Consider the following 25,994-nt stretch of genomic DNA (forward strand, 5'->3'; position numbering starts at 1 on the left):
CAGATTTGCTGCTAATGGTAGCAAACTGCTCCTGCTTTATGGGGCCCTGCAATAGGCCCCTGCTGCAACCAGGGGGACCTCTAGGCTGTCTCCTGGCTGGAGCTGGGACATTGTACCCTGCCCCCTGGGGTCTGTTATATCTATATGCTTATGTAGTGATACAAATATAGCAAAACTCCCACAACTGTTTTATTTAGCAACAAAATTAGGAGCTAACTTCTTTGTTCCAGGATTTTGCAGACATAAATTACACCATAGCAGCTGATGTGCACTTCTGAGGAACAGCTATGGCTTTTCCCCTTTAAAACCAGGAAGTACAATTATCCAAACTTAGAATGGGACAGCCTGCCTGTTAGCAAGAGATATTTAGCTTATCAAGAAAGATGTGACTTATTTTATTGTGGTGTGTAAGCACTTACACGGGGAACAGTCTTTTATCAGCATACACAGTAAAAACAACGGTTTAATGAGACTGAGTGGCTGAGAGCCGAGGCTAGATGAATTGAGACTAAACAAAGCTTCAATTTAACAGCAAAGGTAATTAAGTATTTGAACAACTTCCCACAAGATTGGGTGAATTCTCCACCATGGGAATTTATAAAAGCAAGACTGGATATGTTTATTTATAGAAGAAATGCTTTCTTTCAGAGTGTAAGTTAATTGAGGCGAGTCTGGAGGTCTGTGCTTTGTAGAGGGTCAGATCAGCTGATCATAACAGTCTAGTAGGGCCTTGAAAGCTTTGAATGAATCTATAACATGGAGAAGGCAGGCTAGAGGTGCAACTTATGGGCATGAAGTGCAGGTAAGAAGAGGGCCAAACCCTGATCAGGCTCAAACAGCCATTTTAGTCCATAGAGTGGCTTTCAGAATTGTTTGGCTCTGCTCAGGTTGCTAGGACATCTTATGCTCTCAGAGATGTGAGGGTTTATGAAGAAGTTCCACGTAAATCTCTTGAATACTAACAGCAGAGTGGAGGTACCTGCTTTGTGCCAATCTACATCAATTAGTCCAGCAGTTCCCAACCCTGCATTTGCGACCCAAATGAAGGTTGCGGGGGCAATGCCTCACAGAAAAGAGGAGTCGTGTTGTGTGTCAGGAGCTCCCCCTGCGCCGTTGCCACATTCTGCTCCCAGCAACGGGGTGCAGAAAAAAAACGGTTGGGAACCAGCTTAATGATCCAATTGTGGCCAGCCTAAGAGATGTTTGTTATTAGATACTATTGATCAATAACTGAACCATTAGATAGGGGAAAGAAGCAAGTGATGGTACTGAGGAGGTAGACAATAAGGAGGACAAGCGACCAGAAGGACCTCCTTGGAGGCTGCTGGAGCACTCCCGCCTGCTGTGCAGGGCCGGTGCAGGCAGGTTTCAGCCCCCTCCCCGCCGCCCCCAAAAGGCAAATGCCTGTTGGGTCAGGGGGGGCTCTAACTCATGACACTTTATGTAAAGTGCCATGAGTTAAAGTGGGGCCCTAAAAATCTATAGGCACCCAGAGACTGAAGTCAGGAAGCTAGGAGTACCATGAGAACCCTCCTAGGAGCAACAGCCACTGGGGATGCTGTATTATTGCTCAGTCCTGAATGTTTACCCTGACTCGAGAGTGAGCAGCTTATCCCCACAAAAGGCTCAAAACCAGTAGGACAATTTAAAAATCAATTAAGGGAGTTAGGGATAGAGTTTCTGAATCAGAACTTCCTAGACTTTGAATGCTGCAGGCTACAAGCAAGACAGGAACAGTGGAAAAATCCCTGGTCATTCCCAGTTCACTCTCTTTCAGCATCCACACTCTGCTACTGTATGACACAGGATACTGGGCAAGATGGACATATGATCGAGTAAATGGCAGCCCTTATATAAGGTCTATAATAATAATAAATGTAGGTGATACCTCCACTCTTTGGTGTTTCAGGGTTTTGCCCAGATGGTTTTATGTTCTTCCCAGATACTTCTTGCTATTTTTTTAAAACCTCACACCACAGCCTCCCCACCCTTAGCAGTGCATGGAGGGGAAGGGTCAGCACTCTGGCACTGTTCTGCCAAGTTTGCTGGTTCACAACAGCAGGTAAAGAAGGCCAGTGATCTAGTATTTCAATGTCCAATCTCAGTCTGTACAGATATATTCCACAGTAAAATTGCCGTCAGCGTACAAATAATAGAAAATCCCAGAAGTTAAAAGTCCTTGCTTCTTTTCCTAGGCTCTTCAGAACATATATATAAAGAGAGATTTTCCTGCAGTTGCAGAGAGGGCATTGGCAGTGTCCTTGTCTCCCTTGCTTTTACTTATGGCAGGGGTGCCAAAAGTACAGCGTGTGGGTAGATCCAGCATGCAGAGCTGTCAGCTTGCCTGTGGAGCTGGAAATTTGGTGGTAGGGCAATTTTCATAGATTTCATAGACATTAGGGCTGGGAGGAAGGGACCTCAGAAGATCATCGAGTCCAGCTCCCTGCCCAAAGGGCAGGAAGTCAGCTGGGGTCATAGGATCCCAGCAAGAAAGGCATACAATTTACTCTTGAAGGTGTTCAATGTAGGTGCTTGAACCACCTCTGATGGCAGGCTATTCCAGACCTTGGGGGCTTGGACAGTAAAGAAATTCTTGCTTATGTCCAGCCTGAAATGGTCTTGCAGTAGTTTATAACCATTCGACCTCATCATCCCTTGGAGCGCTCTGGTGAATAAACGTTCCCCCAGATACTGGTGGTCACCCCTGATAAACTTATAGGTGGCCATCAGATCACCCGAGCCTGTGCTTTTCCAGGCTAAAGAGCCCCATGGCTCTCAGCCTGTCATTGTAAGGTCTGTTTTCCTGACCTCTGATCAAGCACGTGGCTCTTCTCTGGACTCTCTCAAGCTTCTCCACATCCTTTTTGAATCGTGGAGCCCAAAACTGGATGCAGTACTCCAGCTGCAGCCTCACCAAGGCCAAGTACAAGGGGAGAATGACATCCTGGGATTTGCTTGAGAAGCATCTATGGATGCAAGCCAGCATTTTGGTCGCTTTACTAGCTGCAGCATCACATTGCAGGCTCATGTTCATCTTGTGGTCAATGATGACCCCCAAGTCTCTTTCTTCCTTAGCACTAGCCAGCATAGCACTGCCGAACCTATAAGAATGCTGCAGGTTTTGCCTCCCAAGGTGGAGAACCTTGCATTTTTCGGTGTTAAACACCATCAGGTTCTCATCCGCCCATTTGCTGAGCCTGTCCAGGTCAGCCTGGATTGCTCTCCTGTCTTCTGGTGTGTTTGCTTTGCCCCAAAGTTTGGTATCATTGGTGAACTTGGCCAATCCGCTTCTGACTCCAATGTCCACATCATTAATGAAGATGTTGAACAATATGGGTCTGAGGACAGAGCCTTGGGGGACCCCATTGGTCATAGGACACCATAACAATTGACTTCCGTCAACCACAACCCTCTGGGTCCCACCACGGATCCAGTTCCCCAGCCAGCAGATTGTGGTGGACCCAAAGCACAATTGGCCAGTTTCGCCAAGAGGTGATCATGAGATACCAGATCGAAGGTTTTTTTTAAGTCAAGTTGCAGCACCATTAATGGTTGCATTTCCTGGAGCTGCAGCAGCCACTGCTCCTTCCACCAACTCATTTCCAGCCCCACAGGCCAGATTCGGAGTGTGGAACAATGTCATCTGGCCTGTTGGGCTGCGTATTGGCCAGGAATTTGGTAGTGGGGTGAACAGTGGCTGCTGAGGCTCTGAGAGCCCCAGTAATTAACATTGACCTGGTAAGCCAGATGACATAGCTCTGTGCTCTGGATCTGTCCTGTGGGGACCCCTATGCTACTTACCTGGCTCACGCAGCTAGATTAGTTTGACACCCCTGACCTATAGCTAGGGTGACCATATGAACAGTGAAATCCAGGACACTACCTCCCCACTTCCAGATGCTGCAGGCTTCAGGGAGTCAATGGCCCATTAATGAACCCATTGTTCTTTACTTCACAGGTGTCAACAGTCAACTGTGAAGCAGTACATTCCACTAATCAAGCTAACCTATTTTAGGGCAATTTTGCTGTCTGCTAGGGCTTCATATTTCACAATTCCTGCAGCTCTGCCTCCTCGTTCTGTCCTGAAGAATGATAATTTGAATTGTCATTGGCCAGGCAGTACACACTGAGGGTGACAGGTTGTACAGAAGGGAAAGAATAGGGAGGAAAGGGGGAAGGGTTGCTTTCTATGTAAAGGAGCATTATACATCTATCCTAATCAAAATAGGATCAGAAGAGGAGAAAGCTGAGGCATTGTGGGTTAGGATACATGTAGGTTGAGGGGAAAGGGACTTAGTGATGGGGGTCTGCTCCAGGCCACCACACCAAGAGGAAAAGCTAGATTTGGAATTCTTGAGGCAGCTCTCAGAGGCTGTACGGTCTAGGGATGTGGTTGACATGGGGGACTGTCGTAGGGCTCTTAGGTGTCCTGCGACTGAGAGGAGAAAAGGCTCAAGAGAGGCCACTAGCGGCGGAAAAGGGGAAGCACAACAGTCAGTCTCTAAGACTGTGCCAGTGCGGGTTGCTAGGGCGACGGGGGAAGCCTGAAGCCAGGAAGGGGCAGAGCTTAGCCCTTCTTAAGCCCAGGCAGAAGGCCAGGAGTTCAGTTCCCCTCTGGCAGCCACAGCAGCAGGAGCTCTGTGGGCGAGCTGAGCAGCCCGGGGCAATGGCCGGAGCCTGACTGCCTGGACAGGCTGCAATGATGCAGGGGCAAGGGAACTGACGGAGGTAAGCTAGAGCTCACGTGGAGCAGAGCGGGGTTTATGAGCTTGGGTTATAAGCCGGTAGGCTTTTGGGTTAAGTTGTAGCCAGCGGGCTGATTCCTTTGTTTACTTATGGTTATATCAGAGGACCGGGTGAGGCTGTAGGGGTGTGAGGAGGCCTCACGGGAGCTCCCCAGTAATCTGGGGGGTTCCTGGTGCCCAGAGGGCACAGCCAATGGTGCCAAAGAGGGCACAGCTTTGTTTAGGGGGCACGTTGGCCCAGCCCCTGAGTTAGGGGGCAGCGGAGAGCCCCGACTAGGGGGCACGAGGAAACCTGGAGTTAGGGGGCTGTGAAGAGCCCTGAAGACAGGGTGCGAGGAGCCCCTGAATTAAGAGGCAGTGAAGAGCCCGGTGCTGAGGGGCAGTGAGGAGCCCCTGAGTTAGAGGGCAGTGAAGAGCCCCGGCGCTGAAGGCAGGAGGAGCAGAGTGAGGGGGCAGTGAGGGACCCCGGGAGTGAGAAGGGGTGTCGAAGAGCCCTGAGGGCAAGCAAAGGGCCGGGACCTAGTACCATGGCCCTAGTGAGAGCATTCCAGTACCATCTGTGAGGCTTGGGCTGCGGTGCAGGGGAGGAAAAGGAGCCGCAGACAGCGCCCCCTGCCATCAGGGCACGTACAAATGGGCAGCTTCCCACTAAGTTTCATCATTCTTCACTTATAAACAAGATCAAGACGTGGCAGGCGAGCATAGGCAGGCGGTGGGCCCATTGCAGGAGTCCGGAGTTGCACGTGTGGAGAGACTCCAAAAATGGGACTCCTGTCACAGGGACCTAAACTACCCTGACATCTGCTGGGAGGAGCAGTCAGCCAAATCCAAATGTTCACATAGGTTCTTAACCTGTATGCAGGACTTCACCTAACACAGGAGGTATAGGGTCCCTCTAGGGGGAATGCCTTACTGGACTTGGTGTTAGCTACAGGGGATGACCTGGTAGGGGAGCTGCAGATTCGTGGTCACCTTGAAGACAGTGACTACCAATCAATCAAATTCACCATACGGCATGTAGGGTGGAAGTGCTTGAATTTAGGAAGGCTAACTTCAGTGTGCTTAGGAGTCTAGTCAATGATGCACTGCAGGAGAAGAGTATTGGTGAGATGGGAGTCCAGGAAGGGAGGTAATTTCTAAAGGAAGCGATCCTTTGGGCATAGAGAGAGACTATCCCAGTACGAGGGAAAAGGGGGAAAGGAGCAAAAAAGCTTCCTTGGCTAAACAGGGAAATCCAGGGGAGTCTAAAGGCAAAAAAGAAAGCATACAGGCGGTGGAAACAGGGGGAAGCTACCAAGGAGGAGTATACCTACTTGGCCTGCACTTGCAGGGAAGCAGTTAGAAAAGCCAAAGCAACTAGAGCTGAGGTTGGCAACACAAAGTAAAGACAACAAAAATCTTTTTTTAGGTATGTAGGGAGTAAAAGGAAGGCACAGAGCAGCATAAGACCCCTATTAAACAAGGAGCAATTAGTGACAGACAGGGGGGACAAGGCTGAGCTATTCAGTGAGTTTTTTTGCCTCGGTGTTCCTGAACAGGGATCAAGTCTCCTAATGGGTTCTTAGATGGGCATCAGGGGGACACCAGCCCATCAACTGTCAACACTGACTTGGTGCAGTCACTTGGATGGACTGGATGTGTTCAGGTCAGTAGGCCTGGATGAGCTGCATCTGACAGTACTGAAGGAATTAGTCAGTGTCATAGCAGAACCACTGATCAGAGATGCTCTGTTCACCAGGATGCCTTTTGGGGTAACAAGGAACAATGGTCACAAATTGACAGAGAGCTGATTTAGGCTAGATATCAGGAAAAACTTTTTCGTGGTAAGGGTGGCCAAAATTTGAATGGGCGTCCAAGGGAGTTGGTTCTCTCCCCTACCTCGAGGATCTTTAAGAGAAGCCTGGATAGGCATCTGGCTGGGGTCAGCTGATCCTAGCACTCGTTCCTGCCTGGGCAGGGGTCGGACTCGATGATCTGTTGAGGTGCCTTCTGACCCTAGCATCCATGAATGCATCTATAACTGGCCTCCAAAATCTGGGACTGTCCAAGGAAATCCAGGATGTATGGTCACCCTACCTATAGCCTGTTGTAGAGTGTGTATAGGGGGGGTGTTGTTTGTGTTTTTTTGGTTTACGCCATTTTTTTTCTTCAGATTTTTTTCCTGCAGCTTTAGTTGAGGGTCTGAAGTGGTAATTTTAGGAATAACTTCAATTAAGAAGTGCCTGTGAATTCAGGAGACTAGACTTAATGGCCCAAAAGGCCCCTTCCAGTCCTAGGTTTCTGTCTTCAATGACACAAATGATTTGGCATTTTGTGTTTTATAGCAAGGTAACAATTGCATGTTAGGTTGTTCGGTTTTTTAAATGGTAAAATCCTATGCGAGGACAAATCATTTGTAGGACTTAACAGGAGGTAGCTAGATGATGTCAGCAATGTTATCACCTGCCCATAGTAAAAACATGTTTTTTTGTCAGCAAAGGCATAGCATAGTTTCAATGCCCTCCCCTCTAGGGGAACTTTGGACCTCTGCTGGTGGGTGTAAGAGATGGAACTTTCCTATGCTTGATGCCAGACTGTGGTAAGTTGACAATATCCTTGAAGGACTGGATTTGGTAATGGCTGAGAGAGAAGAATTCAAGTCTTTTTCTTCTATTTTTATTGGAGCTATGACATCAAATCTCAGCTGAGGCTTGAAAAGTTCTCTTATGCTGGGCTTCTTCCATTAATACCTTGAAAGTGGAAACTTAGTCCACAGCTTACCTACTGGCTAGGGCTGAGTGACATAGAAGTGACAATACTCAAGTCCTGCCCATAGAACAGGCTCTACTGTTGCTAATGCTGGCAGAATTTCACCAACAGGTCCTCAGTTTCCTACTACAGATAAGGACTGAGCCCTTTCTGTATTTGCAAGAAAATACATTTACAGTCACAACCATGGGACTCATAAAATGGACTAAAAGTTGGAGTTCAAATTATGATTATTTTTTGGCTGAGTACCAACATACAGGGTAAATGATATCTGCACAGAAAAGAAGGAAATCTGGACTGCAAGAACCTGATCCAAAGTGTGAGCAACTCTCCTAGGCAGTCAGCCTATATATAAAAATATTGGCCCTATATCAATGCTCCCTACCTTGGTCTTACCCCTATAAAATACTGTGGTGACTTACACCCTTCCCTAACAAGCAAGTGAAATACTTCTGTTCATGGCTCTTTTGAATCACCAATATAAATTATGTAATACAGAAATTGCCTCTCTAGAGTGTTAGGCTCTTTATCATGTGCAGGTGGCTGAGCTGGGAAGAGAGAGGCTGGGTGGTATGTGGCTATAGTTGGAGACGGATACAAAGATTTTCCCAAATTGCATGGTACCAAAAGCACAATGGAAGGGATCTAGTCTTGTCTTGCCATCTTAGTTGTTCTCATGGATGTCTAAGTCCCAGAAATGCCACTTATGCACAGGATGGGCTGTCATTTCTGGGAGCACATAGTCCTGCATGCATTAATAAATACATAAATATGTAGCCTAAGCAAAAAAGTATGACAGAGAGAGCACCCTCCCATCTTTTTCCCCCCGGTAGTTGTGTGACCCAGAATAGTCACCTGGGTCCCCTTTGCCTAAAGGGGGCTTGAATACGAAGCTGTCTGACTTCCTAGTACAACTTCATAACCAATGTCAGAGGTCAGCCAACATATTCAAATTTTTCTCTGGTTTCCTGAGCAGCCACAAGAGGGAAACATATGGGAGATATGTGGGGCCAGGAGGAAGGGAACAAGCCAAAAAGTATACTGATCTGTGAAGTAGCTGCTGGCCTGGAAAGGGGGAAGTTTCTGGGTTCTAGCCTTGGACAGTGGTTTTACTGAGGCAAAAGCTTCTTGCATTTACTGTCCTCTATCCATTTTTTCTTCCAATTACTATATTAATGTCTCCATTAAAAAGGGCTGCCATAGGGAGATCTGGATAATGACTGACCTGCGGTATGGTGGTTAGAGGACTGTACTGAGAAGTGAGATAAACCCAGGTTCCAAGCATCTCTAGGTGTGGAGGGCCTATACTTCAGGACCTTCAGTTTTCCAAATGAGTGCCCTAGCCACTGAGCTTTCATGTGAAAGTAAAGATGCACAAACACAACTTTTTTCCATTTCTGAGTCTAAGCCCTGTAGTCATGGGTTTTGCCTAACTTCATTTGGGGGCATCTAAGGCTGCTATGCATCCATAAGGAGCATGCATATGTGCCTTTGCTACTAGTATGTATGCCCAGTTTGTGTACGTACCTAACCATGCATAGTCATCCACATATAAAGGGCTACGGGGCCAGGAACAGAATTCCAGCCTTCCCACAAATGGCATTTTTGGCACGTAAAGACAACCAAACCTAGATACTTAGACTAGAAAAGGAACAGAATTCTACCCAATGTCAACATACATCCTAATGCATTTTCTGTTTGTGACCCTTTTGTTCCTATTCATTTATTGCTTGCTTGTTTGCCTCTCCCAGCACTGGCCCCCTTCCCTCCCTGCCTTTGGTATGCAGATTGCTCTCAACCAGTTGATGCACTGCTCTCTTCATCTTTTCACAGCTCCTGATGAAGTGAGCTCCAGCTCATTAAAGCTTATACTGAATATATACCTGATTTAGTCAGTCTATAAGGTTCAAACCTACCCTGTCTTGTGCTATACTCCTGCTACCACCACACTGGCCCCATTTCCTCCCATAAAACAAAACATCAGCTAAGCATGCAAACAACAATAGAACAGGTTGAACTGTGTTGAAAGAATGAAGAGAAAGCTAATTAAGCTAGCGGAGCGGTCACTGTAATGAACAGAACAGCTACCTCCCACCTTGTTTGCCAGACAGCAGAAAAGAACTAAAAATATTCAAAATGCAAAAGAAAAACAATGAGGTAGGTAGGTCAGAAGTTTAAAAACAAAAGCCCCACTCTTGCAACAAGCTCCTCATGTATTGAGTCCAATGTCCATAGAGTCTCAGCATGCCTTACGGAGTCTGTCTACGTGGACAACAGTAGAGTCAGTACCTATATAATCACAATATCTTGAACAGATTAAATTGATCAAGTCATTGTGCTGGTGGGCAGCTGAGCTCCCAAGCAACTGTACAGCACAGCTGGTGCAGCACACTGAGGCAAGTTAACAAAGCAGCAGCAGAGCAAAAGCAAAAAATCCATGGGGCAATGAGTACAGACAGATTAATATATAGTGAATGTAGGTAACTACATCTGGGATAGAAGTCAGCAGGAATGGTCATGAAGTAAATGAAGCAAACAGGTCATGATCAGTGGGGATAGCTAGGGAATGATGTCAGAAGGCTGTAAAAATTCTAATGCAGCTGGGTTTCTCCTAGAGAGAGGACAGTATGTGGGAGATGGTTGCTGTGCAGAGCTGCACAGGCAAATCTGGTTGGCAGGAGGAAGGGGACAGAGCTGGTTCAGCACCTTCCTCTGGAAGTGTTCTTCCTAGGACTGCTTTCTCCATATCTTCACTGAAGCATTCCTTTCCAAGTCATCATAACTCCTCTCCAGTTAGCCTTGCTGAAGTGAGAGCACTCATACCACCAAATAACATTCAAATTACCTTGCCTGCACTAGTGGCGCACTCACCCATGCTCTGTAAATTCATTCACAGTGAACTGCAGAACTTGTCTAATGTCTATTCGCACATTCTGAGAAGGCTCTGGAGAACTAGAAACACACCTAGTGGTTGCTGAAAGTTTGTGGTCAGTTGAGGTTTAGCCAGCCAATTAGACTTAAAGAACTGGTGTACCTGACTGTGTGTGTGGATGGGGCTCATGTTAGCAGCAACATTTAAAATCAAACACAAGTATACTTTTCAGAGAAAGCAATACTTGAGAAAGGCTCTCTCACCACTGGTGAAAGCAGGGAATTGCCAGTCACAGCAGTAGATTTTCAGGAACTGGGATGCCTCAGAAGAACGAGGTTAAGCCCCTCCTCATACATTCCCCATGGTAGTATTAGGAGTGCTAGTATTATAAGGAAGGAAGAAGGGGATGGATTTCTCCCAGGCTCTTCAGCAGCAATTTCTGGTACTCTGCTTAGCAGTATTATCCACATTCCACTGGAGACACGACCACAGCTGGGAGGGTCTCACTTGTCTGTGGCTGTGGCTCTGACATGGATTCTCAGATGCCGGGCAAGAGATGACTTGTTGCTGAAGCCCTTCCCACACTCTGGGCAGGGGAAAGGCCGCTCCCCGGTGTGGGAGCGCTCATGAATAGCAAGGTAGGCCAGGTACTTGAAGCTCTTCCCGCAGGCAGCACAAGGGTAGGGCTTGTCCTGCGTATGTGTCCTCTGGTGTACGGTCAGATTAGAGAGCTGGCTGAAGCGCTTCCCACAGGCGGTGCAGGGGTAGGGCCGTTCACCCGTGTGGGAGCGCTGGTGTTTGTTCAGATCTGAAGGATTTGTGAAGGTTTTCCCACACTCCCTGCAGGGGTAGGGTCTCTCTCCTGTGTGGAGTCTCTGGTGGGTAATGAGTGTGGAAAGGTGGCCAAAGCACTTCCCACACTCACTGCAGGAGTAGGGTTTCTCCCCAGTGTGGGTCCGATGGTGGGTTTTGAGGTGTGTGAGCCTATTAAAGCTCTTCCCACACTCAGTGCATGGGTAAGGTCTGTCTTTCTCATGGACTCTGCCATGAGCCACAAGTTCCTGCTTCTCCAGAAACCTTTCTCCACAGTCCCTGCACCTGTGGGGTTTCTCCATCCTATGAACACCTCCCTCATGGCTTTTCAGTTTTCCTGTGATCTGGGGTCTCCCCAGCACAGGGTGCTGTGTTAATTTCTTGAGTACACTTTCACATTCCACCAGGGGGTCTGCCTCATTCCCTGTTTGGGTTTTTTTTTGCCTTTTGCAGGCTTCTTCCCAACCCAGTTTTTGGTTAACACTCTGTTCTAGTTCCACTGGAGATGTGCTGGGTGGTTGCAGGATTGGAGGTCCTTCCTCATGAGGCTGCTTCTCAGGTCTGCTCAGGATTTCAGCGCCTAGTAGGAAGAAGAGAATCCAGAGGTTATTTTACTTTGCTTGTATCATAGCATAGCTGTGGCAGACAAAATTGACAAATGTATATCTTAGCTGCTTGAAAAGGGGATGGGGATCTGCCATTCAGGTATGTATATCAACTGTTTTGACTGCTATATCTTCATGATCCTACAGTGATACAAGCTAGCTAAGTTGCTCTACTGAACAACACTGAATGAAGTAAGGCTATACCTGGAACAGTTCTGCTACCCCTGTATTGCTATAGGATCACACAGACACTATGCTTGCACTGTAACAGCTTTTATTGGTATCCTTTGATACCAATACAATTTTAACTTCTGTCTAGACCCAGAGGTAACTTCCCATCATCACACTGAAGATGCTCTCCTCATGGATGAAAGTCAGCCATAAAGGGACAGGGGCTTTCGGGAAGACATCAAGGGACATGACTTGGAAGTTTTGCATCACCTTCTCCTTCTTCAGACCCAACATAGTGTTCCCTCAACCCCACGGCTTCCATTTCTCTCTACTCCAACTCTACAAATTCCTTTCCAGGCTTCATGTCTCCATCTCTCTCTGCCCCTTCTAGCCCTTCTTCCCCTTGATGTTTCTTCTGTCTCTCTTTCCTTCCCTCCTTTTAGGCTACAATTCATTGCTGTTCTGTGGCTGTTTCCAGGGAAACTGACCTAATCTCGCTGGTACCTTTATGGGCACAAATCCAACTCCCCCACAGATGGGTAAACAGAATTTATACCCTACTCTCCTCAGTGGAACTCATCTTGCTTTTCTGAGTATGTGCAGAAAGAATCCACTCTGCCCAGTTACACTGTAGAATACAGATATGGAAGGATAGAAACTATTCAGAAAGGAGAGAAAGAAAATGATGGCAACACGGTAGCACTTGATGGCTAGAAAATGATATGTAGAGGTTTGGTTTTAGGAATTGGGTCATAGATAAAGTATTACAGCAATGGTCCAGGACTATTACAAGGGCTAATTGGTTTCTAAAAGCCTGTCTTGTCACAGTTTCCTTCAGGGAAGATAGGGTGTCTGAAGCTAACAAATATACACATCCTAGGAAATTAAAAACATACAAACTTTATTTTCATAATAGAGATAGACCTGGCTCTAGGGCGTACAGTGCCCTCTTGCAGAACTCTTGGGATTTCTGGTTTCAAATGAAATGGCCTAATTAAGGTGTGTGCATGTGATAGGTTTATGAAAATAGGATTTTGGCTGACAAAACAGAATGTGGATAGCATGCCAACCACAGGAATACCAACTAATAATGCCCAAAGATGAAGAGTCATTGGAGGGAAAAGGATACAAAAGGAGGAGTTTTCAAAACAGCAAGCAGGCAGTTGGCATCAGCCCCCAACCTCCAAGGTTGTTGATGTCGGACATTAAGCAAAGAACCACAAGGTGGCATTTATATACTGGATGGATGTTGTAATCATCTTGCCTGCTTTGCCTGCATTGCTCTTATTTCCTACTACTGTGTATCAATAAAATTCGCCCATTATCAACCCGAAGAGCTGTGGTCGGGCTGAAGGTCGTGCTCACCTGGAGCAAGGTATCAAGGATGGGTTGTGAATCCAGTGCCAACAATTGGCAACTCTGCCAGGACAATGACTCTAACTCAGGGACTGGGACTTGGTCCACTACCAACAACTGGTGACTGGGACTCTGGAACTGGGACTTGAGGACAGTAACCTGACTGATCAGGAATTTCTTGATACAGAGTAAACCTCATTAGAGGAGTCAGCCAAGACTTGTAGTGGAGTAAGGCTGTTGAGTTGGTAAGGTAAAGCCATATGGTAATTCCAACTAGGGTTGTAAGCTAAGTCCGACCTTCAGGCTGCTGACATCTGACATTCAAGAGAACCTCAGGGTGAAGCTCACACACTGGCCAAACGTACCTTCCCTCTGATGACAACTCTAGGACTGGTAGGTATAGAATTGTTTGCATTCTTCGTATCTGCTATCACTGTGTATCAATAAAATTTGCCTGTTATTGAATGGAGAGGTCGTGGTCAGTCTGAGGGTTTGGGTCCACCTGGAACAAGGTATCTGGGTCTTAAATCCAGTGCCAACAGCCAAGCCATGCAGAAACACCTACTTAAGCCTGGAAAGAAGGACAGTCCCATTAGAAAGAATTCGCAGGGAAGGATTATTAACCCACTGAAGGATGCAAGTGCAATGCAGAAGGATCTTGACAGATTGGAAAGCTGGGCTACAGCTAACAGGTTGAAGTTCAATGCAGACAAATGCAAGGTGCCATACCTTAGAAGGAATCATCAAAAACACAAATACATAATGGGGTACACATGGCTGGATGACAACTCTAGAAAAAGACTTAGGAGTCTTGGTAGACCACAGAATCAATAGGAGTCTGCAGCATGATGCACCACACAAAAGGCAAATGTAGTTTTGGGCTGTATCAATAGAAGCATTAGGTGCAAGACATGGGAGGTGATAAGGCCTCTGTACTTGATATGGTTAGGTGTCATCTGGAGTATTGTGTGCAGTTCTGGGCTCCACATTTTAAAAAGGATGTGAAGAAGTTGGAGAGGTGCAGAGGCACACAACAAAATGATCAAGAACTTGGAAGGCAAATCATATGAGATGCTGAAGGAGTTCCAGAAGCACATTCAGCTTATTGAAACAGTGCTTGAGAAGGAACATGATAGCAATCTTCGAAGGGCTGCTATAAAGAAGGAAAGCACCTTTCCTCTCTTGCTGCAGAGGAGGACATGGACCAATGGTTTGAAGTTACAGCAAAGTAAGTTTAGATTGAATATTTGGAAAAACTTCTTTACTGCAAGAGTAGTGAGGCAGTGGAATAGACTGCCTAGGGAAGTTGTGGACTGTCCCTCATTGGAAGAAGAGGTTGGACAGCCACTGTTTGGGGATGATCTAAGGACAGCTATGACTAGTTTATACCATGGCTATTTCCCATGCTTCTGGGCTTTATTGGTTGCTCCCCATCCCTGCCCCCCCCCACTTTTTCTGCTATGTTGGTTAGGGTGTTTTTAAGCCTTTCTAGAGGTATTTGGTGTTGGCTACAGCTAAGGCTGGGGATTCAACTGGGATGTTCTGATTCTCTTGTTAGAAGCAAAGCCAGAGGTTCCTGGCTAGAGGGTCTTCCCCTTCTGCTCAGGGTCAGACCAATGATCATATTTGGAGTCGGGAAGGAATTTTCCCCCATAGCCAGATTGGTATGGACTGTGGGGGGTTTTTGCCTTCCTCTGTAGCAGGAGGCATGGCCCTCTACCTGGGACCACCTAAGCATATATTGACAATATTTTATAGAAGCAGGGCATTGACTGCTGTGCTTCCCCTGCTTTACCTGTGGCAGATTAGGATGTTAAGACTACCTTCAACCCTGACACAAGATAGACCTATGTGGAATTAAGTTATGGTTGTATGGGATGGTTTGGACAGGGATGAACCGGTCTCTGGCAAGGGGTTGGACTAAATGACATCTGGAGGTTCTTTCCAGCCCCATTTCTCTATGACATAGAGCTCCTGAGTCAGATTAGACTAGGGGTGAGCAAAACAGAGGATCTGGCCAGTGGCCAGGCTCTGTGTCTCAGCAGCCCCAGCCAGCTGGTCTCCATGGGAGCACAGGGGTGTGACAGGGCAGGGCAGGGCCATGACAGTACAGAGCTGCAGAACTGGGGCTCTGCCCCAGCCTGGCCCCACACTGTCACCCTCCCACCCCTTCCCCAGTGCTCCTGGGGTCTCCATAAAGACTAGCCAGGAGCCACGCGGTTGCAGTGGTGACAGCACAGGCAGGGCCAGCCAGAGCCACTATCCACTGCCTGCACACCCCTGCCCGTGGAACCCATGCTCATCGCAGGGGTGTGCGGGCAGCAGACTGAGTCTCTGGCTTAGCCCCACCTTGTGCTGTCACCATTGCAAGATCCTGGCCCCAGCCTAGCTCCCTGCACAGCTCCTGGCTAGTCTCCATTGGAGACCCTGGGAGCATGACAGCACAGTGCCAAGCCAGTCCAGGACAGAGCCTCTTTTCTGTGGCCCTGTGCAGTCATGTCCCCATGCTATCACACCCCCACACTATGGAGACCAGCCAGGAGCTGTGCAGGCAGAGGCTGCTCAGAAATGGAGTCCACCTCTGGTCCATTGTGGCTCACGGGCCAGACTTTGCCCACCCCTGACTTAGACAAGAAACATGCTTGTCCCCTCAATATACATCAGCAACTCCCAGTGCTACCCCTGAAGGATTTCCCTACTGCTTAGCTACAGCAACGGGCCCTCTTGTCTACTTCCAAGCCTGGGCCTTTTTAGCTTGCCTGCTAACCTCCTGCAAACCTCCACAGCCTCTGCAGAGGCCTGTCCTCACCATTCTGTAACCATCTGCCAGAACAGAGAGAAAATATAAGTAGAGTCCCTCTACCAAAGGGTCCAAATCTCCCAGATCCTACCCAGAGTACCCTTCTGCCTCACCTTCTTTCTGAGCCAGCTACAGGAGAAAGGAGGAAGGAAGGGGCTTTTACCAGGAGTTGGCAAAGATGCACGAGATGCCGTGAGTGATATTGCTCAAAAGGAGGCTGAGTACACCACTGAACATGAGATAGAGAAGAAAACTTCACTGCAGATGCCCAAGGCACCAGTCAGCTCCCATAATCCTATTCCCACCTTCTGGATCACTTGTCACCTGAGAGAGACATTGTCCACAACACACACCATTCCTCTTACCTGACTTCCCATGGATTTCAGAAACTGACCCTTGCTGGATGTCCTTTGTTAAAACCAATGCTAGTTTTCTGAACTAGTTAGGACCCCCATTTTGCTCCCCCACCCCACATTAAAGTTCAGAGATTCCATTTCCTGTTGGCCCCTCAGTGCTCTCCACCCCAAGAGCCTCCTGTCCCCCATAAACAGTTTCTTACATATTTCTTGTAGAATGTGTGGCCTTTTTCCAAGTTTACAAGGTTGCTCACACTTCCTCAATCCTGTCTCCTCCTGGGACGTCCACCTGAGATTGGGTTGTAGCTGCTCCATCTGGAGTGTCTGAGATTCCCATGTCTTACAGGTCTCCATCTCCTCTGTCACTTCCTCAACCTTCACATGCACTGTGACCTGGGACAAAGCAAGCATGTCACCATGGAGTCCAGGAAAGGGAAGCCATGGCATAGTAGCAAAGGCCCTGCTGCCCACAAAAACCATGGGCTAGACAGCTGGGAAGAACTTTCTTGATCTCACATGGGGTACCCTGCAAGCAGATACCCTGTGTCTTCATCATAAACAGAAGGACCCTGGGGACGAGCTATGTCACAGTGTTCAAGGCCTTCAGGGTTTGTGCTGCATTTAGAATCCAGTCTCATGAGGCCTTCCAAAAAGTAATTGGGACACCCTAGACAAGAGGCTAAAGCAAGTACTAAATGACTGCATGGCAACCACTGGTACTGCACAGTCCTGGTGCCACACAGGTCATTTCTGACCCTATTGAACAGTAGCAATGAACTACTCCACAGTTAGCTCATTGCTGCTGCACAGTAGTGGAGGTGTCATGATTCATGTTCGCCAGTGCTACATTGCCGCAGTGATGAACTACGGCGTAGCGTTTCATGTAGACATGTCCTCTGAGTGTAATTGCTCTAATCAAAGTCTCATAGCATTTCCAAGTAGCTCCAAAACTACAGTACAGAGGCACTGATGGCAATAGAGAACTTCTCTTTGGCACTGAGCACTGCAGGTGCTACCGCTGGCCTTCTGAAGTAAGGCAGCCTGGAGGAAGAGAAGAGCTTTTTCTTCCACAAGGAGAATTGCTGCCTACGTTGCAGAGACAGTGCTCACTGCTGACTATCCAAGATCAGGCCATATCTCCAATATCCTTCCTTTGCCCCTAATATTAATTTGATTCATGCTTTAACATCCATACAGCCAAATTCCAGTCTACCTAGTAGATGCCCAAGTGTGATCCTACTGTATCCAGATTGAATCCTATTACTAAGTCCAAAAATGGAAGGATCTTCCTCTTCCTTGTTGCTCTTTGCAACTTAGCCTTATGGCTAAGATGATGATGTACAGAAAGTAAATGAATTATGGTTTTTCAGGGAGTTGAACAGGGTGGAATAGGATCCCATTTTGGTGCCTAGTGGATAGAACAGGACCTGTTCCCTAGTCTATTAATGAGGTTACTTTACTAATGCAAATTCCAGAGAAATCAATGCACTGTACTAACACCCACAAGTGGCTGTGAAAATACTGATGAAGGGTCTTACTTGACACTGAATGGAAGTAATAACATTTAGACAAAGAAAGAGAGAACAGCAACTCCTAACAAGTACAACCTCCCAGAACACAGATAAAAGAAAATCCCTGGGATTCAGTAATCAGCTGAGCCCTGAAGTGGCCAGACAACTCCTGCCCCAGTGCTGAAAGAATAGGCTCAAGCAACTTCCTGCTATGTTGTGCCAGTGCCCAAACCTGGCTGGACAACTTTTTCTACAAAAGCTATAGGAAGAGAAGGCCCCTTCAAACCCACTCTCAGCTGCTGCTCCCATACCCCATCCTGACATTGTCAGATTTCCCTACCTGGAAATCCTCTGCCAGGGACACTGCTTGGGCACAGGTCTCAGGGCAATGCTCAGAAACCCAGGTCTGGACTTCCTCCGGCAGAATGATGAGGAACTGCTCCAGGATCAGCAACTCCATGATCTGCTCCTTGGTGCGGACCTCTGGCTTCAGCCATTGATGAGAGAGCTCCCAGAGCCGGCAGTAAGCCTCACGGGGCCCCTCAGCCTCCTGGTAACGAAACCGCCGGAAGCGCAAACGCTGCATGTTTGTGCTGATGCCGTGCTCTCGGAGGATGGCTGCCTTCACCTTCTTATAGTCCCCCATGTCTCTGGCATCCAGGCTGCTCACAGCCTGCTGGGCTTCTCCATTAAGGGAAGGCATTAGTCGGGTCACCCACTCGCCTTTGGGCCACCGGCAGGCTTCAGCTATTCGCTCAAAGGAAATCAGGCAGGTCTCAATGTCGTCCTCTGGGACCAAGTGTAGTGGTGGTGGTGTGTTTGATACTGGCACTGATGCCAACACAGCCTGGGGAGGAGGGCTCGGGATCTGCAGCTCCTCCTGCAGCCGGTCTCCCCAGCTCTGGGGCACCCTGTCACGCTGCTCAGGCCTCACCTGTTGTGGGCTGGGTGGGGACCACTGGGGAGTGAAGGAGAGGGAGGACAGCTCACCTGGGCCTTTCCCTTTTCCTTCCCTCCCTAGGCCCTTCCTTCGCTTCCGGCCCGGGGGACCTTCCCTTCCTCTCCCCTTCACTGGCTCCCTCGGCATCAGCGGAGCCAGGACCCGGAGACTCCGGGGATGCCTGCCCCACTGCTTTGTGGCCATCTTCTGGCTTTGCAGCTCTGGCCCAGCTGTGCCCGCCGGTACCCGGCCGGCTGCCAAGGGACTTCCCGCGGGCGGGCGGGCGCGTGCAGCCCCGCGCAGGGAGCGGGCCCCGGGCGAACACACGCACCCTACACAGACCCCCTTCCGCTTCGCTTTCCGCGGCTTCCCCGAACAAAGCGCTTCCCCCTCGCCGCGGCACTGACTTTCTCGGCAGCATAGGGTTAACCCCCCCCCCCCCCTTGCTGCCCGGCAGGCCGGCGATTGGCCGTGCAACCTTGTCACTCACGGCGGGGCCGGCAAGGCCCACCCAGGACGCGCTGTGAAAGGGGCAGCGCCCTAGCCGTTCGATCCACCGCCCCCGGACCTTGAGTGACAGGCAGCCCGAGCAATGGTGGCCTAGCAGGGCAGGACGACCGGCTCTTTCCAGCTTCGCTTTGGAGGTTGAGCGGAGCCTTTAAGCTTGCCTTAATGTGCCCGCTCAACCCACCCGGGGTTCCGTGGAAATGAAGTGCGGCCTTTACTCTAGGGTCTCGCCCGAGCCGAGGCCACCCCTGTCCCACCCGTCGTACACGCAGTCGCTGTCAAACCTGAGGCAAACTGCGCCGTCGGCCTCGACTCAACCACAGGACGCCCCCTAACCTGAAAGAGGCCAAGCGATGTAGGAGCCCAGCGGCCGACATCCTGCTGCTGGCAAAGGTGGTTCAAGTGGAGCTCCCAGGAGGGGGCCACGACCCCGGTAGGGAGGAAGGTAAAACCCCCGGGGGCCGACCAATCTGACCCCGGGGGCAGGGGCGCAGAGAGACGGGCTGGTGCCGAGCTGTGAGCTAAGCACGGCCGGGAGGGCTAAGGCCGGATAGCAAACGAAACCTGGCTTGGGGTCAGGGGGTAGAGAGCTGGTTTAGGCCAAACCCCGGGGGTGCTAAGGCCATGGTAGTGAGGCTAAAGCCAGGGAGGAGCTGAAGCCAGAACAGGTGTAGGCTGAGAAGTCTAAAGTCTGGGGAAAGGGGCTGAAGCATAGGCAGCGTGTAGGAAGGTTGTGGGGGGCATGTGCCCCCTTGAGATTGGTGGCCGACACCGCTGTTGGCATCTGCAGGCAGTCCCTTCTTGCCACTCAACACCTCCCCCCTGCCACCAGTGGCAGCGTCTGTGGGCAGTTCCCACTTGCTGCCAACATCTGTGGATGGTCCCCACTTGCCACTCCTTCCCCCGCACCCTCTGCTACCAGCTCTGCCGCCAGTGTCTGTGGGTGGTCCCTGCTCACTGCCAGTGCTGCTGTCTACAAATGGTGCCCCCCCAGTCTGGGGAGGCACCAGTTGTTCATGGGCTAAAGCCCAAGATGAGTAGAAACTGAACCAAGGCCAGGGGTCTAGGTAGAAAGGAAAGCCTTGCCAGGGCCAGGTGCCTGGCAGGCTGAGTGGATTGTGTGACGAACAGGGTAGGAGGGCCCAGCAGATGAACTCAAAGTAAGCCCTGCCAGGCATGGGTGTAGCTACAGGGGAGGATGGAGGCCATGAATACAGCCCATAAGGCAACTAGGGCCCTGAGGCACTTACGGAGCCAGGAGGGCCACAACTTAGTGCCTCAGGGGCAAGACTAGGGGTAGCTAGGCATGGGAAGTACCAGCTGGCTGATGTTTCCCTCTTGGACTCTGGGGGTAGCCTCCTGAAACACTATAATATTCATCAAGGTGTGGCAGGCAAGGGAAAAGGAAGGGTACCCTGAGGAGCTGGAGTGGGGCAGGAATTGCTTGGCCCCCAAAGGGTGTTGTGGCCACCCCTGGGGCCAGGTCCTGCTACAGTGCTAAGGGGCTCTTTGAGGTAGCAAGTTGGAAGCTGGTGGACAAAAGGCTGCAGCTGGAAGTTGAAGCTAAATAAATTCCAATTAAGGATAAGGCATGCATTTTTAACACTGTGAGAGCAACTAACCACCAGAACAAGATCCCTCAGGACAGGGTGGATACAATGCCCTATCACTTGATGCATCTAGGTCCAGAGGGGGTTGCCTTGTCTTGAAGATGGTAGTCAAACACAACTTATCTGGGATCGATACAGGGGAACTTGATGAAATTTTCTGGCTGTAAAATATTTGAATATATAAAAGCCCTATTTTCTAGCCCAGTGAACCCTATTCTTTGCCATTAAAGACCACTGAAATGAACACGGGCAAATTAATCAATACAAATGTTATTTATTTTATTGTTAACCCTTGCCAGAAAAATCAAGTACAAATTATACTTTGCCACACATCAAGGCAAGATGCAAAGGAATATTTAGGCACCTAAACTCTTTTTGAATTCACCTTTCTTCTACTGAAATTAATGGGAATGTAGGTGCCTAGGCATCTTTATGGATTGGTTCCTTCCATCTTGTGGTGACAGGGTTATAGCACAAGAAATAGAGATGGATGATATAAAACAGTAATTCGTATAAATCATTTGTCACCTGCTGATGTTTTTGTTATGATTATAAGAGGTCTGAACTCAGCAGCTTAAAAATGTAATGAGAGACAATGTAATTGATCAAGAGTATGGTTAAACAAGCACATTACAGTGAGTTGAAAGTGGGCAGGGACAGTACATCAGCTGATCCATGGCAATTATCCATGTGCCCAATATTCCAGGGAAAGCAAAAGCTACAGTAGGATAAGCTTATCCCTCAGAGAGTGCAAAGGCACTAAGCATACAGCTTATTTGGGGAGGACATAAAAAAGACTTCATTTGAAAGATGTGGGACAAATATTAAACCAGTAAAAAGATAGCTATGGAAGATATTTATCCAGGTGCTTAAAACAAGAACAGCATGAAGATATGCAGTGGTAGCTTACATGTTATGTGGCATGCATATGAGGGGGCAGTATTTTTTAGAGGTAAGATTTATCAGGGAACTGAATATTTGAGACAGATATTCTTACAAGCTGCAAGCAGACATTATATAAAATCATCAGAAATGTTCCTTCTCATATGACTGGGAATCTTGAGTGGATCTCCATCTTGGCAAACAAGAAAGTAAGAAAAAAGCAGGATCAATGGGAGTAGGACACCCCAGTTTCTCTGTCTCCTTCCTACCACCATCAATCAGCCAGGGTATTGTTAGATGTTACCTTTCCTACATGCTAAGTGCTCTTAAAACAAATGTCTACCTTTTAAGGCAGAACAAGAGGAACAAAAGTACCTTTTGAACATCTCAGACTTATGCCTCTTCGGGTGAGGATTATCTCTGTCTGGTGTAAGGCAGCTTGTGTTGCAGTATCGGTCTACTCCATGGGACCAGTACCAGCAATTTTCGGTCCACCAGTACCCCAGCATGCACTACTCCCAGTTTCTCCCCTCCTCCCCCTTTATGTGGATGATCTATCATCCAGAATTCTATTGCCATGCACTGACAGAGACCCAGCAGCTGTTGGTGAGTGTGGAGCCATAGGTAGGAGAGGGAAGGTGCGAAGGGAGCCATTGGCAAGCTTTGGGGACAAGAGGGTGATCAGGAAGCTGCCAGAGAGCCAGGCAGCTATGAGGCAGACTTGGCAGCTCCAAGCCACACCCCTACTTGGGATACCTCTAATGGCAAGTCAGAGCTGTTCACTAGTACTAGAAAGGGTATGAACCCTTAATGCGCAACAGCTTACAACACATGCTAACATTAATACTGCCTAACATTGTTAGTATGTGAAAACTGTAATGGGTAACAACTTCCTTACATGTAGAAATGTTTGCAGGAGGAAGAAAATGAAGGAGCTCCATGTCACTCCTCAGTGTCATGCTTGCTTATAATGCTCTTTTTGCACAACTCATGCTCCTCCCCTAAAACACAAGGAAAGAAAGAAAAACAGGGTTTTCTCAGTACAAATGGGGAAAAAATATTTCAGTTTAGCCATTATAAGTTGTCAGAAGTGAGAACAAATACATTAAAAGCCCTGTATTTTAGTGTGAAGCCCAGAGGAGCAAGTACTGACATATAATAACTGGAGGCCCTCTACCTCACTTTTCTTTGAAACAATGAACACTTATGTTTCAGCAGATACATTTGTTCTGCTTTGTCAGAAGAAAACTATCTGTGTACATTTTCTCTGCAGATTTACCTGACTGGAGTGATGTGAATGACTGCCTAGGTGTGTCTACTCCCCACATACACCAGCTCCCAGAAATGGGGCAAGATGCATCAAGGCTGAGTGTATGCCCAGTTCTGTCCTTCAGTGCTCTGTTGTGGGGTTTGGTACATACTGGGGCATATCTACATGTGTATTAATGTGCAGTGGTTACTGCGTATTTAGTTTAGTACCTGTAACTATAGGTGCTAACTACAGTAAGCAATGCTACTGTGCAGGAGCACTGGCACATGCATTTTAGGTGATGTTACTGCACAACAGACTAATTCCACATTGGATTAGCACATTAGCATGGGTTTTGCCTGCCGTGCCAATGCTCAGTCGAATTAGTCTATTGTGCCAAATCTGCTTCTGCTGCCCTGCACATGCAGATGACTGCCCAGGGGTGTTTACTCACAAATAGTTTACTTGTGAGTAAACTGTTTTGGGATCTAATGCTTATGTAGACGCACCCACTGGCAAGTTTTAAAGGGTGCACAAGTAGCTGGGCTGCATGAATGTGTTTTAAAGGTCTATGCATGCATGGAGCCTTGCATTGGGGAGCAACTTCCTGGTGCTAGACTCCTTGTATGCTGGGAACTTTAAATGGATATGTGGGCAGCTGAGCATGGGGGAGTCACTGTTTAATTTGCCTGCAAATTTGAAATGCAGGGGGCATCCCAGAACCAGGGAGCAGCTCCAGAACCCAGGCTCCTCACATGCCCTTTAAACTAAGTGACATGCCAGGTGTTAAAATTGTTGTGGGACTGCATCAGAAAGAAGTTGCTGATTTAACAAAAAACTTCTCTGAGTTGGATTTATAAATTGTGTTGCAGATTTGCCATTTTTATCATAGGATAACTTGCCTGACTGTCTGGCGCACTAAAAAAATTAACCTGTGATAAATTTAATGTCCAGAGTGGGGCCTTAGAGTGTAAAGGTGAAATACAGTTCAGAAGGTAGGGAAAGTCAATGGGTGGGAGGGTTACGTGTCAGCTGATTTGTATGAGATACTTTGAAAATAGAGATTCTGAGGTTATGTGGATATTGTGAGGTTGCAAACACTGTGGCTGAGCTAAGAGAGGATTTCTAAAAGATAAACTGCAGGTGGGATGTAAAGGATATGGGAATGCAATACTTATGTCTTTTGGGCATAAACGTAGCTGAAGAAAGGACTGCAGCAGAGAACTCCCTGACTTCCCAGCCTGCAAGGTGCTGAATATTTAAGCCATTTAGAAAATAGATTTGTACTTGCTGTCATTCAGTTTTACATGGTCACAGCTGACTTCTACGATAAATGAAATAGAAATAAAGGAAGAGAGCTAATGTTAATTAACAAGTAAAATTATCTGAGATCTTGAATATTTTACTAATGAAAACATTATGGATGTTTTATTTACCATTAATCTTTAAAAGGAAGGCCCTGGATAACCATATGTACATACAGAACTTTGGGGGCAATTAACATGAAAAGAGCTAGAGCCAGAAAGGGAACTGGGTGTGTCTTTGTCTTGGCAGGTGCATAGGTCTAAACAGCAAGTCCTCAATGTTTCTGCTTACCTGCGGCCTATTTCTGGAGGCTCCAGAAGCCCATAGGCACCAGTGTTGCCACCAGTAAGTTTCCCAGGCACCTGCTTCTGGGCATACCCAACGTTGTCTTGCTCCTGAAAGTGCTGATAACACCTAAGCCCTGCTGGATTTCTCTTGATCCTTCTTCTTGCTCTGAAACTTGTATACATCTTTTTTTGAGCCTAGGTGACCAGTACTGCAGATACCATCTAGATGAGGGTGAATCACTTATGCCATCTGCTTTGTTCTCTAGTCTGTTTCTTTCACAGGGCATTTCTACACATTCATTAATATGCTTTAGGTAATATACATTAAATGTACTACCTCTGGGCACTTCTACATGTGCTCCAGGAGTGGGGTGGGGGAGTGATGCTTTAATTAGAGTAACTCTAAGAGACACTCTAATTAAAGCACCACCATAATCTCGTGGATCAGCACCGTCATGCTTCAAAATGGTGGTGGGGGCACTTGAACTAAAGCTTGTTCAATGAGCTCATTCAGTTGCCAGCTCAAGCAGGCTTGATTAATCAAGTCTGCTCCAATGCACTGGAATTCCAGCTCACTGGAGTAGCCTCTATGCTCTTGTATAGACATCCTACATTGTGAAGTACTAGAAAAATGTGTATTTGCCTATTTTAATGCACATTGGTGTAAAAGCATTTTATTGTGATGCTTTAATGCACATTAAAATAAGCTAATGTGCATTAAAGCACACTTGTAGACACACTCCATGTAATACACTTTTGTGTATTGTTGGCCTCAGTTCTCTTGAGCAGAGGCTCATTGAGCTATCTATAGTAACACCCAGGTCCCCATTCCTGACCTGATACAGTGCTTGTACAACCCAGTGTCCGTTCTCTCATACATGTGCAGCATGATATCAGAGTTACATGATCATACACTGTTTTGTCCACACAAGCCCTGGTTCATTCGGTTCTCAGGGGCTGTGTCTACACATGTGCTTTGCTGCAGAGTAGACTAACTGACTTCAGAGTAAAGCATTGCCATCTACATGTGAAATGGTATTAGGCCACAGTATACTAATTTACACTGCAGTAAGCTAGTAATGTCAATGACAGTAGTATTTTATGATGAGATAATTTACTGCACTTAAATGCACATGTAGACACTGATCTCAGGTGTAAATTGTGCTCAGTCAGTCCAGCCAGCTGGGAGCCGGACTCCTGCCTGCTGCCCAGCCATACAACTCCACACTTTTATTAC

The 25,994-nt window shown here is 47.8% G+C and overlaps 1 protein-coding gene across 1 annotated transcript; it reads right to left on the reverse strand.

The window, feature by feature from the left end:
• Window positions 1-333: 333 nt before the first annotated feature.
• On the reverse strand, window positions 334-19,324 carry LOC149864291 (uncharacterized). The gene is made up of 3 exons (XM_090049061.1): window positions 18,318-19,324; window positions 16,670-16,859; window positions 334-11,758 (listed from the first exon to the last, which is right to left on the reverse strand). Exons 1-3 carry the CDS (start codon window positions 19,119-19,121, stop codon window positions 10,869-10,871), a joined length of 1,884 nt encoding a protein of 627 aa, XP_089905187.1. The 5' UTR covers window positions 19,122-19,324; the 3' UTR covers window positions 334-10,868.
• Between the last annotated feature and the right edge of the window lie 6,670 nt (window positions 19,325-25,994).

This window comes from Crocodylus siamensis, chromosome 5, assembly GCF_052110815.1.
Source record: "Crocodylus siamensis isolate JL-2025a chromosome 5, ASM5211081v1, whole genome shotgun sequence".
In the NCBI taxonomy this organism is placed as follows: Eukaryota; Metazoa; Chordata; order Crocodylia; family Crocodylidae; genus Crocodylus; species Crocodylus siamensis.

Bases quoted from the DNA above. Each gene is read 5' to 3' on its own strand.
- LOC149864291 (XM_090049061.1), bottom strand. From the start codon at position 19,121: ATGGCCACAAAGCAGTGGGGCAGGCATCCCCGGAGTCTCCGGGTCCTG. The intron at 16,860-18,317 runs GTAGGGAAATCT...GCTTTGTCCCAG, and splicing joins CCCTGGCAGAGGATTTCCAG to GTCACAGTGCATGTGAAGGT. The intron at 11,759-16,669 runs GTAAGAAACTGT...TCTTCCTACTAG, and splicing joins ACACATTCTACAAGAAATAT to GCGCTGAAATCCTGAGCAGA.